Genomic DNA, 17,243 nt, shown 5'->3' with positions numbered 1-17,243 from the left:
ATGTTCTGAGATCCATGTTTTATTCTGAAGCATGAAATAAGTCTTTTAAAATATAAATAAATGATTAATTATACGAGCCTTGTATAAGTGTATGGCCGCTCTAATCCTGCATAATTTATTTATTTTAGATGTTTTTGTATTATTTTCTTATGAACATTCTGTTTATGTTCCTCTGGCCCCTCGAATAAAGCAAGGAAATGAATATTTACAACCACTCTTCCTATTTCTGACCATTATTACGCACACTTAAAACCATACAACATTTTTTAATCTGAAAGGAAATGGGGTTGGAATAAATAAAGGTTTTATAACAGCAACTACTTTCCTTTTATAATGAATAGTAAAAATAAAGTGTTAAAAAATAAGCAGCAGGTTCACATTGTGACAACTTACCCCTACTTTCTCTGCAACAGTATACCTGTAAGATGATTTTATGATGGTTTAGAGATGGTAAGCTGTAGTTTAAAGTTTTTGTTTTGTATTTTAATTATTACAGTCAAAGCTGTTAGGATTTTTCGTTTGACTTGTACTATTTTTTAGGAAGGATTTTCCAGTAGGGGCAAAAACTAACACGTGGTTAATTGTAACACAGACCGTTTACATTGTTGCACAGCGTTGAGCGATTTGTTTTTTCTGTATTGTTTTCACGCTGCCAAAAGACGGTCTCCCGCAAATTTATGGAAATGTATAATGTTTGTCCAGAGAGTTATTGATGAAAGAGTGTTTTGGTGGCATGTAATTTTTTTCATCACATGTTTTTTTCGGTTTCTAAGTTGGGTGTGTAAGATACCAAATCCAATGCTATGTCATATTAATCAGTGTCTTGTTTACTAAAACATAGCATCGTTTTGAAATATGTCTGCAGCTCTTAGCAACTTTTTTTGTGGGCTTGAAAATATTTTGACCCAGCGGGGTTAATTGTAACGCTGTGTTACAACTAACCCCTCAGCACTTATGATATGAAAACCGCTAACGTTAGCGTAATTCATGCTTTTGTTTTAAAAAGGCTACACACGAATAATTGCTGGCTGCCAACAAAATAAATGTGCCAGTCTTTTTAAAAATTGTGTGTCAACATTTATTTTTGTTCATATCTTTAATATTGATTGAATAAGGTCACGTCAAAGATTGAAATCATAATGAAATGAATGGCTAAAATCAGACTTTGATGCTCATTATCTCAGAATTTAATTTTGAGACTTTTTTTACAAACTGGATCACATACAGTATAATTTTTTTTGTCATAATTGTGCTGCTTTTTTCACATATTTAGACATTTGTATTCATTTATAATTGAACTATGGTTAGATGAGGGATGAATAGTGTAAATACCTGTCTATTATAGACAGATATATAATCAATATCCACTTCAAGTATACAGACAAAATAATATTGCCTGCAAACTTAATTTTTAGCAAGTGTTACAACTAACCCCCTGCCTGTTACAATGAACCCCACCTATGGGGTAAGTTGTAAAGTTTGCACTTCTGTCACATTTGGTGTAATTTTCCAATAATGGTAAGCAATAGAAACAAACTTCAAATGGTCATTTATAGCAAAGATGTGTGTGTGTGTGTTGCTTGTGTAAAAATATAATTAATCAAACTCAAAGATTTTTTGAATGATTGAGCCAAAACCAAAAAGCGTTAGGTTGTGCCCCGCTCTCCCCTACCAGACTTTCTGCAGGTTTTTCGGGCTGTGACACTTTAGTCGTGGTGACTAAATAGAGAAGCTCTTAGTGCTTTTAAAAACTTGCTTATATAAAAGTGCGATTGTGTTATATGTGTGTGAAAATGCGAAAGCGCTATTGACATTTCTCACAAGAGCATTATTGAACATCGACCAGAGAGAAACACAGAAGACCACTCTCTCTTCTTCATTAATTCATTTTGTTTTGTTTATCTTTTATCAGTTTTTCTGTCCTCTAGAGGCAAAAAGTTTTACTTCGTGAATAAGTATCTGTGTGTATCCATTTACATTCATGCTTTCACGCTGTGCATTCTAGCTATACATTGTATTATCAGTGTATTCTTCGAAAACAAAACCTATGACCGTAGTGTTGCTTGCAAGTGCCATTCTCCACCATTTGAGCTACAGGACTGTAATGATTTGAAATGAGCGATTGGAGCAACACAGCATAAAAATAATAAAATGCTCTTTTTTTCTTAATTTCAGAGCAATAACATTGGAGAATCAGCTCGTGGTGTTGGGTACAACAGCAGCAGACGCAGGCCGGTATTATGTGCAAGCTGTGAATGAACGCAATGGAGAAAACAAAACCAGCCCTTTCATTTACCTGAGTATAGCAGGTACGTTTATATAGACATAATGTTTATAAAAGTTTAATTTTAAATATATTTTTATTATTGTGGTAATATTTGTGACTCTGTCTGTGAAATCCAGCCTAAAGTCTCATTTAAAGGAACAGTATGTAAGAAATTTATATCAATTAATCATAAAATGGCCCTGATATGTCACTAGACATTAAGAAATCATTTTCATTTCAAATACTTATATCACTGACAACAGTGGTCCGGCCAGGATATAGTCATTGTTGCAGAGTTGCAGCCCTCAACTGATGTTTATGTTGTCATTTTGTGTATTGGCCACCAGCTGTGTGACTGCAGTACCAGTTTTAGCCACAAGTTTTGTGATTGCAATACCAGTTTTGGCCACAATCCTACATACTGTTCCTTTAAGATTAGGAGCATCAAACGTTTAATTTCTGTCATTGATTTCAATCTTTGACATGACCTTACTCAGTTAATATTAAAGATATCAAGGTTATATTTCCACAAAATCTTCTTTGCACTATAAAGTGATTTAAGATTTGTTTTCACAGACAGGGTAACATTTTATAAATAATTTTTGTTCTGTATTTGATAGAAATTTACAAACTTGCATTCAGCCATAAAGAGTGGTTCACTGGATAATGCAATGTTTGTCATGTTTACTGTTTATGCATCTTAACCTTTTATTAAATTATGTGGTTGGACTACCTTGACATTTGAGAACATCCAAATTTAGTTGGACAGAAGGTTTTTAATTATCCAAACATCCCAACTATTACTGATATTTATGAAATATGTTTATAGGGAAGGTTTAATGCCAAGGTATCATATTTTTAATTTTTAAGAATTAATTTTGTTTTTACAGTTTTCCTAAGCTGCTCATTTGTACAGACAGTTGCCATTTTACAAGTTTGCGATAGCAACAAAAATTTGTATTTATTATTGAAAAATACTGAAAATATATCCAAACTAAATAGGTTTTATAGAATAAAGTTATTTTTATAGTACAATGCCGCTGGACTCAAAAATATGCATGTCATGTCATTGGCCTACTGTCACAAGTGCAGTTTGTAAAATCCACAACACATAGTTTGCTTTATAAGAATATTAAGGAGAACCAATTATCCGATTCACGATTTTATATGTACTTTGCTATATAAGTGTGTATTAGTACATGTTAAAGATATGCAAAAGGTACATACCCCGAGGTAAACGATGACGCGAGTTATCATCTCCAATGTAAATCTTTTTTCTTGGACTACAACAAACACACGGATTGTAGGCAACAGTTTACTTCCTGGGATTGGTGATGTAGTAAAGACCGACATTATCATAATTCCTCCCACTTCGGACTCACAGCCTGTAGATTAACCCCTGTTAGCATTCAAATCTTTCAAACATAGTAAGGAGCGTCACATTTCCGGATGACGTCAGATGTATTTAGACCAATCACAACGTACAGATTATCTGGCCAATCAAGGACACAGCACTTTTCAAACCGTTTTGTACAAAATCAAAGCATTTCAGGAAGACTAGGAAATCTGGAGCTACAAAAATGTATGGTATGTGGAAAATATGTGTTTTTTGAACCATAAACCACGCAAACACATTGTATTATAATACACAAAATAACAATGTTTTTTTAGAAATGAAATAGGTGCACTTTAATTCTGTATTTCCACTGGGAACAATTTAGAAGTTGTTTCGGCACTTAATTAAATCCAGATTTTTTTATACCTTACCCACCTTACCATTTACACAAGAAGTTACTAATTTGTAAGTAGACTGGCAGGAAAATGCAGAAGACATCATTAAATTTTATTTCAGTTGAAACTTGCTGAACAAAAGGACTAGGAAAGCCACGTAAAATATATATTTTTTTTACCAAATAATTGGTTTTCTCTGTGGTGTCTTAGAGACACAAGGTTTGCAACTGTCAGTCAAACATATTGCTTAGAGTCACGTCATTTTTGCTAATCTAAAATTTAAAGGAAGACGCAAAGGAGATGTTAAAAGTACTTTTAAAGGAGCCGATATGCGGCAAACAGATTTTTTGAGTTGAACGAATATGACAAGGACATGAGAAGGAGGAAGAACAAAGAAATAAAGGTTTCCGAGCTGACAGCAGGAGGGATTTTGAACAGAAACGTCTCTGCTTTTTAATTGATTTATTATTTTGGCTTTTAAGGTCTTTCTGCATTGACCTATGAGAAGTTTAGGACCTTTCATGTTTTCACAATTGTTCATGCAGTACCGGTTTAGAAGCTTTTATTGGAGACGGCGACACTTTGGTCACAGTTAAATTAACATTTCTGAAGGAACACAGCAGGGTTTCAACAAGCCAGGAAGTAGGTAGCTGGATTTAAAAGGTGGCAGAGACCCCTTTGTGTTTGCAGTATTAGGTTTATTATTAAAGACCCATTAAATCGCTTGATGGATACGTTGTTTTTTTCAATGTGTTGATGCATTTATATAAAAACGTGATTGGGTAGGTACATTTTGTGTGTAATAAGATGAGTCATAAAACTTTTGGTCTGTTTTTTTGAAAGAAAAATTATTAAAGAGTAACTAAACCCTAAACCAACTTTTTTTAGTTAATGATCTGTAAGAATGAGGCTTTATTAGTGCTGTTCATTGACTTTAGTAAGTTTTTTGACATTTGGATATAAAGTGTTTCAATACTACAATATATGGTGTAAAAACGTCTGAGTGCTGCCCTCTTCAGGTTGAACGGTGGCTACTGCAGTTGAATTTTCCTATTGGATGTTGGGTCCAAAAAATGACTCGTGACGTAAGCAGGTTCAAGCTCACCACGCCCTTGTTACGATCTCACCACACACTTAGTTCGTCCCCTCTATCTCCGTTGGGATCTGCCCACTTTTCTTGCATTTTTCAAATATTGCAGTGGGTGGAGTCAGGCTCTGACCAGGGGTTTAGTTATGCTTTAAAGTATAATAATAAAAAATTAGATTTGATCTGTAGTTGGTCTCTACATAAAGCTAAATAAAGCAAAAGAAATGTTGATGTCATGTTTGGTAGACAGATAATATTGGAAAATCATGATATTTGTTTGTTGAACTTCAAACAGCTTTAATAGTAAGGACATTCAGATTCATTTAACCATGGAAATGGTGGCAGCATCACTTTATTAGAATTTTCTGTTGAGTGTTGGTGTGACTCATCTCTCCACCGAATAGAGAAACTAGTCATCCATCTGGACCAGAGGATGGAAACCAAATGATGACATCTGGAGAGAGAGAGAGAGAGAGAGAGAGAGAGAGAGAGAGAGAGAGAGAGAGAGAGAGAGAGAGAGAGAGAGAGAGAGAGAGAGCAATCTTGTTAGTATTCATAGGTATATTTACACAAAGTGTTTATCTAACACATGTAATGTTAAATCTGCTTGGGATTTTTCTCTCACATTGGCATTTGAGTGCATTTGGATGGACACTAAAATGTAAACTGTAATATGACCACCAGTGTTTGTCAAGTTACTTGGAAATAGTAATTAGTTACTGATTACTGATTACTTCCCTAAGAAAGTAATCCCGTTACTTTACTGATTACTTATTTTCAAAAGTAATTAGTTACTTTACTAGTTACTTTACTAATTACTTTTCAAAAACATGATGCACGACCTGAATATGCTACAGTATGCAACAGGGCCCGGTTGCATAAAGCACCTTAAGTGTAATTTTCCCTTAAACTTAAGGGTGTTGCAAAAAAAACTTAAGCTTTTTCTGTTGCATCTCCATGGCAACAATAGTATTTTATAAACCTGGGTCGCTGTCGTGAAACATTTAACGATTACCCTTACCTAAGAGAACCATTTATGGGATTATACTGTATGCAACACCCTTAAATTTTTCTCTTACTGTAGGTAAGGGGAATTTACCCCTTAAGTGTCATACTTAAGAGAAAAACTTAAGGTGCTTTATGCAACCGGGCCAAGACCTTTCAGCCTAATTCTATTCTTTCTGCATATTCCATCATCTGAAATTGAATCAAATGAAACATTATCTGATTTAACCTCTCGACGCGCACTAATTCGTGGGCGTGACAGCGTCGTTTTTTTTTAAGCCTGCTAACAATATCTATATAGCATACTGTCTACAAACATTAATAATATTAATATCAACATTACTATACATCGTTTAAAAGGTCTACGGGTTTAGCATCAGTGTTTGGTGAGGGTCTCTGTTTTGAGATACATGCTCAAGCATCATAAATATAGTATTTTGTTACAGAATTTCAGATGACAACATGCAAAATATAAACGGGACTTCTTACCTTATAACTATCGCAAGTCGAATCCGGTCTGTTTCAGTTGTGTGAATAACCCATAAAATCAGTCTAATAAAATTCATCAAATGACATTTTTTGTCCACAAATGCGTATAATCCATGAAATATAGTAGTCTGTTGTTTACATCAGATTTCGCGTGAACGTGAGATGGAGCCGCAGCGGTCACGTCAGCTTGTCCACAAATGCGTATAATCCATGAAATACAGATATATAGTCAGTTGTTTTACATCAGATTTCGTGTGGACGTGTATGAGATGGAGCCGCAGCGGTCATGTCAGCTGGGGGTTCAGGGATTTTTTCAGTAAGTTTCACATTGCTGTGCCGGCTTGCTAGGTGTTTGCTTAGTTTTGAGGTGGAATTTTTCGCTGTGGATAAAAGTTTTATTCCCACGCAGAGTGTACAGCGGACGCTGATGTTTTTGTCACCTTTAACTGGGTTAAACTCAAAGTAATGTCGGTACATCAAAGCATTAAACTCTGCATAGTCTTGTTCTCTTCCGCGCTCCATGTTGTCTTCTCACGTTCAACAATACACTGACTGACGGCGCGGTGCTCATACGTCATTGTCACCCGACTCGCGTCACGGCACGAGAGAGTCTCATGAAACAAATTCAAGATTAAAAAATAACGCAGTAACGCAGTCTGCTAACGGGGAAGTAACAGTAATCTAATTACTCGTTTTGCAATTGTAATCCCTTACTTTACTCGTTACTTGAAAAAAGTAATCGGATTACAGTAACGCGTTACTTCTAACGCGTTACTGCCCATCACTGATGACCACATCTAATACTTTAACTTTAAAAACCAATACGAATCCTTTAAAGAGCACCAATTATATGATTCACGATTTTACATTTCCTTTAGTTTAGGGCTAGTCAACTGGCAGCCCGCGGGCCAAGTGCGGCCCTACAATCATCTTAATCTGGCCCGCCGGTCATCTTTGGCCGTTTCTCAACCGGAAAGCTGCAGCCTCCGGAGGTCGCATATGCAGATGCATATACGTCATCAAGTTTAAGTTAACTGAGCATTACATTCACAAATCATAAGCATATTACAACAATTTATGATTAACTAAGAATAATAGTCAACTTGATAAATTCTGAAATAAGAATTTAGTTTCACTTTATCAGTAACACTTGAATACTTTAAAAACGATTGATTACTGGTAAGTAAATTATTAAGTATAAATATGCAAAAAAATGTAAATATACAGTATAAGCCCACACTCGTATGAATGTATGCAATGTATGCATATAAAAGCATTTTACACATACTTTGACAAGTTTATTCTACAGTATGTCTCTTTCTCCCACTGTTTTTTTTTTTGTTTAGTTGTTAGTGCTTGCGTGCCAGATGTTATACACGTTTTAAATTCATCAGACTCTCGTCCACGGTGTCATACTTTATAAATTTTTAATTGTCTCACAAAAGCTCTCTTCCTTTCGCTTTGTGTCTCATGAGATGTCTGCTGGTTCCCTAAGAACAAGTTTTGTTTCTCCCTTTGCTCTTTGTTACTCTCCGGGTGGCTACGGCACGTTATTTCTTTGAGAACACTGAGAAATATTTCCTCCATTATCAGCAAAACCTGTCAGACTGTAATCAAGTCAAGTTTATTATTCTCTTAAATTCAGGTTTAATCCTGGAGATTAATACATACCTATCTGATTCAGGATTAACACATCTGGAAAATGACTCATTAATCCTGATTAGATTTATAGGTTCTTTGCACCTGTTACTAGGTCTAGTGCTTGATAGATTGCTTCATCCACAGTGTTTTTGAAAGGATTTATTTTTAAAAATACTTACAGATTTTGAATTAATTTGAAAAATGTATAATACCGCCCTGCTTTCGTATTGGAGCTTATTGAAATCAGATCAAATGGAAAGCTTAACCCATCACCCTCTGAAAAACTGTCATTGTATGTGACCGGTGATGATGTTATACAGCGATTATCATGATAAACCTATATTCCATATCAAAATCATAAAGTACCTCCTGGTTTGCCCGTATAGACAGTTTCAGCAGCAGCAACATAAACAAACGGCTTTTGTGGACTAAGCGCAACTTCTGGTAGACTTCCACAAGAATCAATAACAACAAAGGCTTTTACAGTAGTTTTTCTTTTTTATAAAAAAGGGAAATAAATGAATTTGTGAATTACATTTGTTATCATGTCTAATGCGTATCAACTATGTAACTGAGCTAACATTACTGTGTAATATTAAATACAATATATACACTCACCTAAAGGATTATTAGGAACACCATACTAATACTGTGTTGGACCCCCTTTCGCCTTCAGAACTGCCTTAATTCTACGTGGCATTGAGGTGTGAAAGGATTCTTTAGAAATGTTTGCCCATATTGATAGGATAGCATCTTGCAGTTGATGGAGATTTGTGGGATGCCCATACAGGGCACGAAGCTCCCGTTCCACCACATCCCAAAGATGCTCTATTGGGTTGAGATCTGGTGACTGTGGGGGCCATTTTAGTACAGTGAACTCATTTTCATGTTCAAGAAACTAATTTGAAATTATTTGAGCTTTGTGACATGGTGCATTATCCTGCTGGAAGTAGACATTAGAGGATGGGTACATGATGGTCATAAAGGCATGGACATGGTCAGAAACAATGCTCAGGTAGGGCGTGGCATTTAAACGATGCCCATTTGGCACTAAGGGGCCTAAAGTGTGCCCCACACCATTACACCACCACTACCTCCTGCACAGTGGTAACAAGGCATGATGGATCCATGTCCTCATTCTGTTTATGCCAAATTCTGACTTTACCATCTAAATGTCTCAACAGAAATCAAGACCAGGCAGTCTTCAACTGTCCAATTTTGGTGAGCTCGTGCAAATTGAAGACTCTCCTTCCTATTTTTAACGGAGATGAGTGGTACCCCGTGGGGTCTTCTGCTGTTGTAGCCCATCCGCCTCAAGGTTGTGCGTGTTGTGGCTTCACAAATGCTTTGCTGCATACCTCGGTTGTAACGAGTGGTTATTTCAGTCAAAGTTGCTCTTCTATCAGCTTGAATCAGTCGGCCCATTCTCCTCTGACCTCTAGCATCAACAAGGCATTTTCACCCACAGGACTGCCGCATACTGGATGTTTTTCACACCATTCTTTGTAAACCCTAGAAATGGCTGTGCTTGAAAAAAAATCACAGTAACTGAGCAGATTGTGAAATATTTAGACCGGCCCGTCTGGCACCAACAACCATGCCACGTTCAAAATTGCTTATATAACCTTTCTTTCCCATTCTGACATTCAGTTTGGAGTTCAGGAGATTGTCTTGACCAGGACCACACCCCTAAATGTATTGAAGCAACTGGCATGTGATTGGTTGATAAGATAATTGCATTAATGAGAAATTGAACAGGTGTTCCTAATCATCCTTTAGTTGAGTGTACAATGTATAACAAGGTATACAAAGTTAGCTACAGGTCCTTTAATTCTTGCCTGGCTGCCAAACCTCTCCGAGCAGTTGTAATTCATGCTCGTCGTCTCCCCTCGTCTTTAGCAAACCAAAAAGGTAATTTTCAAAAAAAATTATAGCACTACAAATTTACAATTCCTAATGTACATGTATTTTGTAAACATAATGTACATACATAATGTACAAAAACATACATTTGATATTTTTCATAAGCCTTTTGCTTGCACTACTCTGTATTTAAATGAGAGCTGCTTTGCTACAATGCAAAATTGTAAAAAGTGCTACAGAAATAAATTTGAAATGAACTTGTATGGTATTATAATTATTATCCATAATAAAACTTAAAGTTGTCATTGCTTTTAGGAAATCTTGTTTCTGATTGGCCATTCACTGCATTCTGTGGCCAATTATTTTTGTGCAGTGACCGAAAAACTGTGTGACCATTGTCTCAGGCAACCAATTTCCTATATCGGTGTGGTACTGTAGTTTCATGTCTCATGACACTCGACAGAGCTTTGATTATTTATTTTTCTTTTCCAGCATTTAATTTAATTGCAGTTATTACATCTTTGTTCAAAATTATTTTTAATTTAGTTTTTTCTCATTTTTAGCAGAATATTCTCAATACAAGACGTCGCCATAGTTAACTTTAGGTGAAGTTTAATTATGTTATCTTTTTAGCCCGAAATGTCTTTGTTAAGGCTGCGGTATGTCATTATCTACCTCGTCAATTTTAAACAAACTTCCTTTTCAAGACATCACCACGGCAACGTGTACTTCTAGAGAGTATCTGTTCTAGATGTTTCTTTGCTTTCCATCTTTTAACAAGGTTCATTACACTTAAACGAGTTGCATTCACGTTTATTTGAATTCCTTACGGGGTAGCAGATGGAGGACGTGACCTTAGTCATTTGATTTTGTGCAGCGTTAGAGTTTTTAAGCACATTAGTCGTGTAATTAGGAATTTTTGCAATAAGGCAGTAAAATGCACCAATTACAACTTTAATTGTTGTGAAATCACTACGCATCCACAAGTGGTTTATTACTATAGCAACATGATCAAAGGCACCAATGTTAAACAATGCATGCTATTTACAGTTGTTGAACCTCTTTACTAAACTGTATGTTTAATGTGAAAGCTAGATATGAATAAATACATTGCATCTCAATATGTACACGGTTCAAAAAAATGGTCAAAATATGTTCCCCAGCTGTCACTGGGGCAGCACCCTTTAAAAATGTCCCAATATGTACCATGTACAGAAATTTATACATTTGGTACCAATATCTACCTTTAAATGAACACGCGCAGATTTTGGGAATTAAGCTTATTCACCGTTTCCCCCAGAGTTAGATAAGTCCATACATACCTTTCTCATTTCCGTGCGTGCTGTAACTCTGTCTGACGGAGCCCCCGCTAGCTTAGCTTAGCACAAAGTCTGGAAGTGAATGGCTCCAGCTAGCATACTGCTCCCAATAAGTGACAAAATAACGCGAACATTTTCCTATTTATATGTTTTGATTTGTATAGTCACACCGTGTACAATTAACAAGGTGATACTGTTAAAAGATCGCTGTGTCTCATATCACCTTGTTATTTGTACACAGTGTGACTTAAACATACATATATTCATAAATATATCCTCATGAGATGTTAACAGATGAAAAGATAACTTTTGATTGTAAAACTATATCAGTAAATGTTGAAATTTACATAAACTAAGATTAATAAATGCTAAATCAAAAATAAAATAAGTAAAAAATGACTGTAAAACAGGTTTGGAAATGTGGAAAGCCCTTATGTATTGTTAACTTCTCTATTGCGTTTGCATTTACTTTTAAATCTTATCACGAACTTAAAAATACTAACTAGAAAAAATAGCTTTTGTTGTATTTAACAGCAGGACAGTAAATGTAGCTTCATTGTGCTAAGATGTGTCTTTTGTACTTAATCCAGTATATTTGTCTCATTGGGAATGGTAGATGGGGCAGGTATGTACTTGTTTAGCTTGGAGACTCGATACATCATCTGATGTTATAAATATTTCCTTCACTTCATATCTAGTTCAGTCTAGTTTTCTAGATCTCCAGTCGTGTATTAGGCAATTAGCAACTGGACATATTCTGTCTTCACACCACCGAGCTGGTAATTATTTTGGATATGTGACAGGGTTTGATAGGGCGATCTTATATATGAGCAACTTGAGAATTAATGTGTTCGCGTGTCTACTTTCCTCCTGCCTTGTCTAAGCATATTTTCCTGTAATAAAGTCCATCCGCGGTGACGTTTGCTCACCTCAGCTTATCGTGAAGTTTTATTTCTGCCATGTTTAATTAAAACACAAGGCGTTGTTGATTCAGTTTGTGTGACCTCAGTGGGGTCTTGTCTTTGCCAGTTAGAACATGCGGGCCAAAATTTTATCTCGTAGTGGCAGCCCGCTCGCACAACGTGAGCCAAAGTCTCCTTCAAGTGAATTAACCAAATCATTAGAGATAAAGAAAAGAGGAGAGGATTGCTGGGGTGGGTGAGGGGGTTAAGAAACGAAACGAAGAGAAGTTCATCTCTTAACAGTTTACTGATTTAATTGCAGAGATTTCCATTACATACAAGTCTCATTTTCTCTCTCTTTATTGACCCTTGGTATATTTTGTTTTGGTGCACTTCCTACTAAAGCTAGGTATTTTAAAAGTATGTGTAAACATCCATGTTCCGGTGCAGTTTTTGCACGTCAAAAAATAAATATGGCCTCATGTTGTTTCATTAGCACTTACCCACTGAGTGCATTTACATCGCCAATTATGTTTAATAAACTGATTACGTGTGGGATAATGTAAACACGTAAAACGATTTTCTATTGGGTAAAAGACCACAAACGTTGTAAGCAAAAATCGATCGGCACAGGTAGTTTTTCGTTCATTAAACCGATTTTGCATGCCATCAATGTGATAAGCAAACGCGCATTGTCTTTCCATTTATAGGCGCATATCACTAACGCGCTCATTAAATAACAAAAACGATATTGCGACTTTAGCCCAGGTCAATGGCGTAGTCTATTTTAGCTGCCCCAAAATAGCAACGTGCCAACAATGCGCCTGAACACAACTCGTTTTAGACCAGAACACCCATGGGCACAACATTGGGCGCAAATGAACTTGCTATTTAAACAATGTGGCGCTAAACGTAAAAATGATAATTGCACAGGGTTGAAAATAGCAAAAGACACTTGCGTTGCGCATAGGGGTGTCACGATTCTCCAAATCCTCGATTTCGATTACTTATTTTTCGATTCTAAGGTCACGATTCGGTTCGTTTCTCGATTTTTACATTATTTTTTGAAAGATAAAAATGCTACGCCTTTATTATTATTATTTATTATTATTATAGTTTCACATTAACATGCAAATTGCGTGCTTTTCCTCGCATGGGGGTTTGTGGGCTTCACGTTATGCAAGAAAGCTTGTAGGATTCTTTCTTGCACGCATATGGACTTAATGCGCGCGTTTTGGACTCCTAACATCTGAAATAAAACCAGTGCGTCATAAGCAGCTGCGCTTCTCTCTGTCTCACGTGCACATGCTCTGGCATCTGTCCGAAGTCTAAATATAAACTAAAGTAGTAATCCTTACGTATTTGTTCAGTTTTATGCGTTTCATGCGAGCTTGGCAAGCCGAGCGGACATGACATGGGGCGTGGCAGCATCGACGATCCCATTTTTTTATTCGAAGTTCGAGGGTGTGACTTAATTTCGATAGATTTCGATTTAAAATCGAAATCGTGACACCCTTAGTTGCGCATTGTGCTGCATAGCGCCGGGTGTATGATAGAGCCCAATAGGTTCAATTCCTAGGCAACACTCAAACTGGTAAAATGTATAGCCAAAAGCATACAAAAATGAACAACTACATAAACATGTTCATGATATTTGTTTTGTTTTGTAGTGCCAATTATTTTCTCATTCACTTTCATTCTCTCATTCCCCAGCTACATGGTAAATCAAACTATTTTTCCTCTTAAAGAACCAGGGAAATCCAGTTTTCCGTGATATCCCCCTTAAAGCAATTTCGGCTCCTGACATAAAGGCTGCGAGTTCAAACGAAGAATGGATTTCATCGAAACCTACTGAAATCACAATCCCACTTTGTTATCATAGAACACAGAGTACGTCATTCAATTCCATTGCCCGGGGATCCCGGTACTGTTTCGTGTTCTCCGGCAATTAGTTTACTTTAAGAACTATTGATGAAAAAGTTTCTGTTTAATTGCAAGTCACTGCAGAGAAGTAACCTGTCTTTGTCAGGTAACACTAAAGCCATGCTTGTGAGATACAAATCTTGCTTTTACAGTTTTTCTGAATTGCTGAATTCAATTCCCAGTGCCCTAAACCCTAAATCATTCACTCTTTTGGCAAAACCCTAAACAAGTTTAGAAAGGTAGACACTTTTTGCAATACTCCAGCACTTCTTTTGCTAAACTTTAACAAGTCAGCAAAAGTTGAACACAACCATAAGTTATCCTCGAGTAAACACAACAACTTTAAATTGTTTACCCTTTTTCTTATAATGTTTTTTTTACCAATTGTACACAATATAAACCAACTCATAGTAGACAAGTGTGTTGTATGTTTATACCAACAATGAATGAAAACAATCTTGATGGTCAGAAGATCGTTTGATTTTGTCAGTAGAGTCAGAGGTTGTGTGAATGTAGTTTGAAGATTTGATTTTGTGTTTAAGGTTTTGAGAAAGTGGGCAAAGGTTTCAAGAAATGTGTTTTAGCAAATATGATAGAAGTGTGTTTTAGTATAGCTGTTTTCTTATCTTTTGCGGGCCAAATGTGAAAGGTGTGCATCCAAAGTGTGTGGAAGGGTTTGTTGAGTTTGCCAAGGAAAGTGGCATAGTTTGTAATAAATATACTAAGTAGTGTTTTAATCAAATCTAAAACATGTAAAAAGGTTTCTGTGACTTTTTAGTTTATGAGTAGGGTTAGAAAATCTCATTAGCTCAGTATAAACCCATAGCTGAGAAACTCCATCTCTAAAGGTCTTCAGTGTGTGCGAGCATACTGTATGTCTGAGCAGTTACAATAATAAATGCATATCGTCTTTTTTGTTTGTTTGTTCTCTCTGTATGATATGTGCTTTTTTGAATATTATGTGTCATTTGATGTGTCCCTGAATGAAGCCCCATATGAGTCACTCCAGCAGCTTCACAGTAAACTGGATTATTTCCTATTTTCACTGTGCAGTTTCTCATAGCAACAACATCCTGAGCATCTGTAACCCACGTCCATCATTCTGAACACACAGACTGGGTAAAATATGGCATTAATGATGGAGTGAGTGAGTGAGTGAGTGAGTGAGTGAGTGAGTGAGTGAGTAAGTAGGTAAATGAGCGAGTGAATAAATAAATGAGTGAAGTTGAGCGTGACTGGATCAATGAAAAGGTATATAATGGAGAGTCTGAATGAATGAGCGAGTGAACGAAGTAATGAATAAATGAAATATGGAGATAATGAATAAATAATTGGACAAATGGACGATTGATTGAACAAACAAATAATAGAGACTATATGAACGAACAAACAAGCAAATTAAATATGGAGATACTGAATGAATGAATGAATGAATGAAATATGGAGACTGAATGAATGAATGAAATATGGAGACTGAATGAATGAATTAAATATGGAGAGGCTGAATGAATGAATGAATGAATAAAATATGGAGATAATGAATGAATGAATGAAATATGGAGAGACTAAATGAATGAATGAAAGAATGAATGAAATATGGAGAGACTGAATGAATGAATGAATGAAATATGGAGATACAAATGAATGAATGAAATATGGAGAGACTGAATGAATGAATGAAATATTGAGAGACTGAATGAATGAATGAAATATGGAGAGACTGAATGAATGAATGAAATATGGAGAGAATTAATTAATGAATTAATTAATTAATGGATGAATTAATGAAATATGGAGATAATGAGTGAATTAATAAAATATGGAGATAATAAATGAATGAAATATGGAGAGACTGAATGAATTAATGAAATATGGAGAGAATGAATGAATGAATGGATGAATTAATGAAATATGGAGATAATGAGTGAATGAATAAAATATGGAGATAATAAATGAATGAAATATGGAGAGACTGAATGAATGAATGAAATATGGAGAGACTAAATGAATTAATGAATAAATGAAATATGGAGAGAATTAATGAAATATTGAGATAATGAACAAATGAATGAAATATGGAGAGACTGAATGAATTAATGAAATATGGAGAGAATGAATGAATGAATGAATGAAATATGGAGATAATGAGTGAATGAATGAAATATGGAGATAATAAATGAATGAAATATGGAGAGACTGAATGAATGAAAGAAATATGGAGAGACTAAATGAATTAATGAATAAATGAAATATGGAGAGAATGAATGAAATATTAAGATAATGAACAAATGAATGAAATATGGAGAGACTGAATGAATTAATGAAATATGGAGAGAATAAATGAATGAATGGATGGATGAATTAATGAAATATGGAGATAATGAGTGAATGAATGAAATATGGAGATAATAAATGAATGAAATATGGAGAGACTGAATGAATGAATGAAATATGGAGATAATAAATGAGTGAAATATGGAGAGACTGAATGAATGAATGAAATATGGAGATAATAAATGAATGAAATATGGAGAGAGTGAATGAATTAATGAAATATGGAGAGAATAAATGAATGAATGGATGGATGAATTAATGAAATATGGAGATAATGAGTGAATGAATGAAATATGGAGATAATAAATGAATGAAATATGGAGAGACTGAATGAATGAATGAAATATGGAGATAATAAATGAGTGAAATATGGAGAGACTGAATGAATGAATGAAATACGGAGATAATAAATGAATGAAATATGGAGAGAGTAAATGAATTAATGAAATATGGAGAGAATGAATGAATGTATGAATTAATGAAATATGGAGATAATGAGTGAATGAATGAAATATGGAGATAATAAATGAATGAAATATGGAGAGACTGAATGAATGAATGAAATATGGAGATAATAAATGAGTGAAATATGGAGAGACTGAATAAATGAATGAAATATGGAGAGACTAAATGAATGAATTAATAAATAAAATATGAAGAGAATTGATGAAATATTGAGATAA

At 35.2% G+C, this 17,243-nt stretch overlaps 1 protein-coding gene across 3 annotated transcripts in view; it reads left to right on the top strand.

Moving 5' to 3' along the window:
* The window catches only part of sdk1b (sidekick cell adhesion molecule 1b), a 328,241-nt gene that overhangs the window by 135,589 nt on the left and 175,409 nt on the right, over positions 1 to 17,243 (top strand). For all 3 annotated transcript variants that reach the window (XM_065254359.2, XM_065254358.2, XM_065254357.2), the window contains one exon: positions 2,176 to 2,309. In XM_065254359.2, coding sequence (XP_065110431.1) covers positions 2,176 to 2,309 — 134 coding nt within the window. The remainder of the gene's footprint in view (positions 1 to 2,175; positions 2,310 to 17,243) is intronic.

This window comes from Paramisgurnus dabryanus, chromosome 4, assembly GCF_030506205.2.
Source record: "Paramisgurnus dabryanus chromosome 4, PD_genome_1.1, whole genome shotgun sequence".
In the NCBI taxonomy this organism is placed as follows: Eukaryota; Metazoa; Chordata; class Actinopteri; order Cypriniformes; family Cobitidae; genus Paramisgurnus; species Paramisgurnus dabryanus.
Note: the sequence above shows the minus strand (reverse complement) of the source record. Positions and strands in the feature narration are given on the sequence as shown.